The sequence below is a fragment of the Medicago sativa genome, chromosome 7 (assembly GCF_051527215.1).
Source record: "Medicago sativa cultivar Bolivia chromosome 7, Bolivia_mono, whole genome shotgun sequence".
Classification (NCBI taxonomy): domain Eukaryota; kingdom Viridiplantae; phylum Streptophyta; class Magnoliopsida; order Fabales; family Fabaceae; genus Medicago; species Medicago sativa.
The window spans coordinates 26,744,375-26,750,551 of record NC_140755.1 but is presented as its reverse complement, the minus strand read 5'-3'; the positions used below and the strand labels follow the sequence as shown (position 1 = coordinate 26,750,551).

Below are 6,177 nucleotides of genomic sequence, written 5' to 3'. Positions count from 1 at the left end.
CCGATATTTTTGGCGGGCTGAGTCTAAGTTTTGAACTCGCTTTTTATAGTTGGCTCGGCTCGTCTCGTCTCCTTAAAATACGGGGCGGGGCGGGGCGACCCGGTTAACTCGTTGGAAACGAGACGGGCACGGGACGTGGCGGGGCTGCCCGTTTAACTCGTGTTTCAATTTGTTATTTTGAGTCTTATTTTATGTTTTTGGATTTATTTTGTTTGTTAGATATATTTTGAGACTTATTTTATGCTTTTGGATTTATCTTGATTGTTGAGTTTATTTATTTTGAGACTTATTTTATAATTTGGTTGTTGGATTTATTTTATGATTTGTTTTATGTTGCACATTTGCCTTATTTTGCTATTAGTTATGATGTTGAATTCGACAATTTGATAATTATCTTGTTTTTCACAAATTTACTTGCTACCTATTATTTTATATTTTTTTTTTACGATAAAAGCAACATAGTTTTTTTTTGTAACAATTAAGTTGTAAAAAAAAAATTTTAATTTTTTTTTGTTTGGCGGGCCAGCCCGCCAACTCGCAAGCCCGCCACGAAACGGGGCGGGGTGAGATTTTGGACTCGGTCACAAAATTTGACTCGGCTCGTCTCGTCTCGTTTTTAGCGGGATTAGACGGGGCGGGCCTAAATGGGGCGGGCCGGCCCGCTTTGCCATCCCTACGTTTTTGAAATAAATAAAAAAGAAAGAAGAAACTTAACAAAAGAAAAAAAAGTCATTTTATAAATGTTTCCATTGAGTTTCTATGAGTATTAATCGAGGTGAGATATGTTTAATTATTGTTTTTATCATGTTGTGGTTTGTTTGTTTGGTAAAATAAAAACCACAATCCGAACCAAACAACGCGATTGAGTAAGAAAATGATATGAATACATTCAAATCAAATGCGGTGTTTTGCGGTCTCAGTTTAAGTTTGTTCAGTTTGCGATTTTTCTATTGTGTTGGTTTTTTTTTGGTAGTGGCCGGGGTTTGAACCATGAATCTTGCATATTGGGCTAAGTTCATAAAAACATTGTTTTGGTTTGATTTTGAACACTTCTACATCTAAATACAATTAAGCTGTTTTTTTTTTTTATAAGACTGAATTTCCCTTTCGCAGGGTATGGGTTTTAGGGTAATTTTAGTCTCATCTTTTGTCATCATTGTGTTTTCTAAACCTTGATTTTTTTTTATAGTTATTTTCACCGCAAAGTCTATGAATTCATGCGACAAATATTTTCTTATAAGATCTTTTTGAAAGCTATGAATTCATGCGACAAATATTTTCTTATAAGATCTTTTTGAAAGAATTGTTTGTTTTATGAATAAGATTTTCAACAAATTTGTAGATAAATTTTTCAATTTTTATCTGTTATCAATAATGTCAATCTTTTTAAAATATGAAAAGTCAATACTTTTTTTTTTTGAAGAAGCTAAAATGAAAAGTCAATGCTTAATATTTCAATATACAAATAAATGTTTTTTTTTTTTACAATATATAAATAAATAGTAGTAATTTAGTTATACAAATATACAAAAGTCATACACACTAGTTATATTGTAAATTTTTTAATATGCATAAAAATATTAGTCTTATAAATTGTGATCGGATCTCATCAGAACTCTGCATTTATGCGTGTTTGAATGAGAGTAGTATTAAGATGGTTAACCTCCTGGAGAGCCTTTGTTTTGGACCTCTCCCATCCCGTTTTGTCTATGTGAACGTTGCTTAGTCTGTAGTTGTAGGGACAATACATTATTGTAATATGTAAGGGTCAAAGTTCGAATTATGGATACCCCACTTATTCACCATAAAGGTCAATTCTAACCATTATACTACTTGAAAAAAAAAATTGTGACGGATAAAGAATTTTACATTCACAAAATAAAAAAAGAAGAGATAAATACTAACATTATATTTTTAATATACACCATGGTTGAAATTTATATATAATTTATATCAATATATAAGGAAAATGCACCATTTTGGACTGAAGTTTTTCTTTTCAATTTTATCCCTTCATTCAAATTTTTTAATCATTTTTATAATTTCAGTGAAATCTTTTTTTAGTTTGTCTTTGATGTTCTATGTACATTTTGTACTAATACTAGTACAAAAAACACTTGTCCTTGTGAGCTTAGCCCAGTTGGTTGGACAATGCATAAAAATATGCAAGGTCTCGGGTTCAAACCCCAACCACTACCAAAAAAAATACAAAAAACACTTACCAGCTCATGGATTTTAAGTGGGCTACCATCCATCTGACTTAAAAACCTCTACCGTCATTTTCTTTTTTAACTCTAATACATATTAAATGTGTTAACCCCATTTAGAAACTAAGAAAAGAAGAGATATTTAACTTTCATTCAACTGAAATTTGTGTATTGGGGATAGTATGTTCGAGAGTATGTTACTACATTATCAATATTTTCTTTATGTATTTTATGTCTCTCAAGTAATTGTTGTGGAAGCTAAGTTGATTTTAATTTCAATACTTATACTTGAACATCTCAAAATTTTATACATTTGTTTAACACTTTATTTTCTCTTCATCTTTCTCTCAATCTTTCTATCACACCATCAATATCACATCTATAACACCACTTTTTCTACTTCTTTCTCTCTCAAGATGTCAATTGATTTTTGGATGTCCAACAAACATTTTCCTTTTAATCGAATGCTCTCATTTAGAATAGTTTAACACATCTTGTGCTAGTTTACTCATTATCAAATAAAGTTTGTTACTTATAAATAAAAAGGTATAAATTCAAACAATTTATAAATACATAAGCTAGCAATGAAAATTACGATATGTAGTAACAACTTCTTTTTAAAAAATATAATGATTGCACATAACAAAAATCAAATACCAAGATATAACTCCGATCGCAGAGGAGCAATCCAAGTAACAATAACAATGACATGAAAGGAAAACTATAAAAACTGAATTTAAATCATAGTGACAATGGGTACGGAATATAAAATCTGTATTTAAAGCTTAAGCGTCAAATCAAGTCCAGAAGACTCATAAAGCTTAAGCGTCAAATCAAGTCCAGAGGGAGAGGACTCATAATCAAAATCGGAGGATTCTTCTTCAATGTCAAACTTTAAATTATTAATATAATCCACTGTAAGAGCTGAAGCCATAATATTTTTCTTGTCTTTGTTTGAGTTTGAACCTGTGACAACATTTGTAATAGACTCTTCAAATTTTTGTCCTGCACCAATTTTTTCACCATCTTCAATCCTTGAATCAGCTGCACCACCAATACCTTGAAATCCAACCCCATCATTACTTTTACTACCTTCAGTATTATTTTTCAAGTGAACAAGAGAAGGATTCAATACCTCTTGCAAACACAAATCACCATGAGCATGCCCAAAACTATGTGGGGTAATCTTAGGGTTAGTAGAAGATTGTTTTCGAATCATTGATTCAAATCTACCCCCAAGTGGCATATAACTACAAGTTATAAAACGAGGGTTAAAGTGAGGTTGATCTTTCTTCTCCTTCATGTTCGCCAATTCTTTTGTGTTGGCACAAACCAACTATTGCAAACTATATACCGTGTGGTTTCGAGATTTGATGAAAAGAGAAGCATATGAGAAGGGTATTTATAAAAAATATAAAAATATTTAAGTCAATGCAAATATCTTTAAGAATTAATATATCTGCCTTCCATATTTTGGATGAATTAATATATTGAGATATGAAACGATGTGAGGATGAATATTGCACCGATTGATTTTAAATATATGGAAAGTGAAGCTTATGAGAATGATTATTTATTTAAAATATATTTTAATTAATGCAAATATATTTAAGCATAAGTATTAAAATTTTGAAACGATATTGAGAGGAAGAATATAGCATCGGTTGATTCGTGCATGAACATATTTTTTTACGAACACAAGTGCATGAACATTTGCCTTCCTTATTTGGGATGTATTTGTTTTTTTATGGTCAAGGGGATGTAATTTAATTTGGCTTAATTAATGAATAAAATATGTCTCTATTTTCTTCTCACGCGGCTGGCTTAATAATATGGCAATTAGTTTTCCCTCAAGAAAAAAAATTACAATTAGATATAAGATTAATATTAGAGTAAATGATCACTTTGGTCCTTGACTCTGCACCTAGCTGTCACAAGGTTCCTGACTCAGGATTAAATACAAAGTAGTCATTGAATGTTCATTTCCGTTATCACTTTAGTCCATGACGTTAAATAATTCTGTTAACTAATGATGTGACAAAGGTTTTATGCTGACAAAGAGTATGAGGTGTCACAGAGACTAAAGTGAGAGTATAGAATGATTACTTAATTTGGTCCATGGACTAAAAATCGATATCCTCGAAAATCAATATCCCTAAACTGAAAATCAATACCCCCAAACTCGTCCCAACAAAGTGTTGTTCTTCGTCAAGAACTCGGTCATCTACCTCAATGAAGTTGTTCTTTGGTTGCAGGAGACTTATTATTAGGTCCCTGACTGTATACACTTACTGTCAGTTAGGTCCCTGACAGTAAAATTTACTGTCACTTAAGTCCCTAATAGTAAACACTTACAGGCACAAAGTGGCAGCATCACATGCACATACAAATCACATATTTTCCAAAAAAAAAAAGTTGTATATACTCACATATTTTCCATAGTGAGATGAATGTGGATAGAATTTGCTTTTCATGAATGTGGTGCACAAAATCAGTAGTACAAATTTATAATAGCTTACTGATAAGATTATATTTGATAGCATTATTGTTACAAGTTTTTCACCAATGAATCTTACTGTGAAAATATGGAAAATATGTGGGCATATACAACTTTTTTGGAAAAATATGTGATTTATATATTTGCATGTAATGCTACCATTTTGTGTCTGCTTAATTGATCCGCCAGTCCCTTAACTTATTTCTTTTATTTAATTTGGTCCCATAAGTCTTAACTTTCTGAAACACGTCCGTTAACTTATTTCTTTTATTCAATTTGGTCCAATTTTGATAATTTTAATCCCCTAAAAAAAGAGACCGTTGGATTACGGAGGTCTATCAGATTTTATAGTGTATCACCAACACCTAATTTATTTATTTTCTTCTTCTTCCATCATCATCATCTACCTTCATCCTTTCACCATCTTTCAAAAATTCTTCATCACACGGATTTTCTTGCTCCTCATTTTTTCAATATAATCTTTATCAATCTTCATACAAAAACTCAATCAAAACTAAAATAAAAAAACACAACTTAAATTCAATATCAAACTCCTTGATCAAACCCTAAATCATCCTCTCATCACTACATCACTAGCATCAACAGTAACACCTAATATCATCATACACATATATCTTCAACCAACAACAACACATAAAATTGATTTTTTTTTTTATGGAGAGAGATAAGGTGCAGAAACTCTTCAAATTTTAAACCCATAAATTTCTCCCCCTCTTATCGTTGTTCAACCCAGAAACTATTAGAAAACAATTTTGTGAGCAATGAAATATCCAAAAGGAGATCTAACCAAACACTGAAGAAACCCGTCAAATTAATCCGAGACATCAATCAAAAGAATTGAATCTGTGACGAAAGAATTGAAATATCCAAAGATGGAAGAGAGACAGTTTCAAACGAACGCTGCCGGAGATGGAAGAGGTCAGTGTCGCCGGAGGCATGGGCGGCCGTGGAAGGCTCCAACTCATAGGGTTTCAGTTATTGTTCATCATAAACCTTCGACGGCCTGGACGCGTGAATCTGTGACGACGAGTTTTGTAATTGAAATTAAAGGATAAAGAATTGGGGATGAAGGTTTAATTGTTGGTGAGTTCTGCTCCTGCTTCTGCTGCACCTCTCAATCTTCATCTATGTTGCGCTGAAAAGGTAGCATTCATTCTTCACATGCATGGATGGATCCTCTTTGAGTTTCTGTTACTAAAAATTTGGGTGCCATTTGTTGTTTTCGTGTGAAGATTTACTTTTATGTTATTTGAGAATGAGATAGTATATTGATGAAAGATGAAGGCAGATGATGATGAGGGAAGAAGCAGAAGAAAGTAAATAAATTAGGTGTTGGTGATACACTATAAAATCTGATAGACCTCCGTAATCCAACGGTCTCTTTTTTTAGGGGATTAAAATTATCAAAATTGGACCAAATTGAATAAAAGAAATACGTTAAGGGACATGTTT

General features: G+C 32.0%; 1 protein-coding gene across 1 annotated transcript; it reads right to left on the bottom strand.

Moving 5' to 3' along the window:
* Positions 1-2,985: 2,985 nt before the first annotated feature.
* Positions 2,986-3,510, bottom strand: LOC146905253 (uncharacterized). The gene has a single exon (XM_085728497.1). It carries the CDS (start codon positions 3,508-3,510, stop codon positions 2,986-2,988), a length of 525 nt encoding a protein of 174 aa, XP_085584623.1.
* Positions 3,511-6,177: the final 2,667 nt, after the last annotated feature.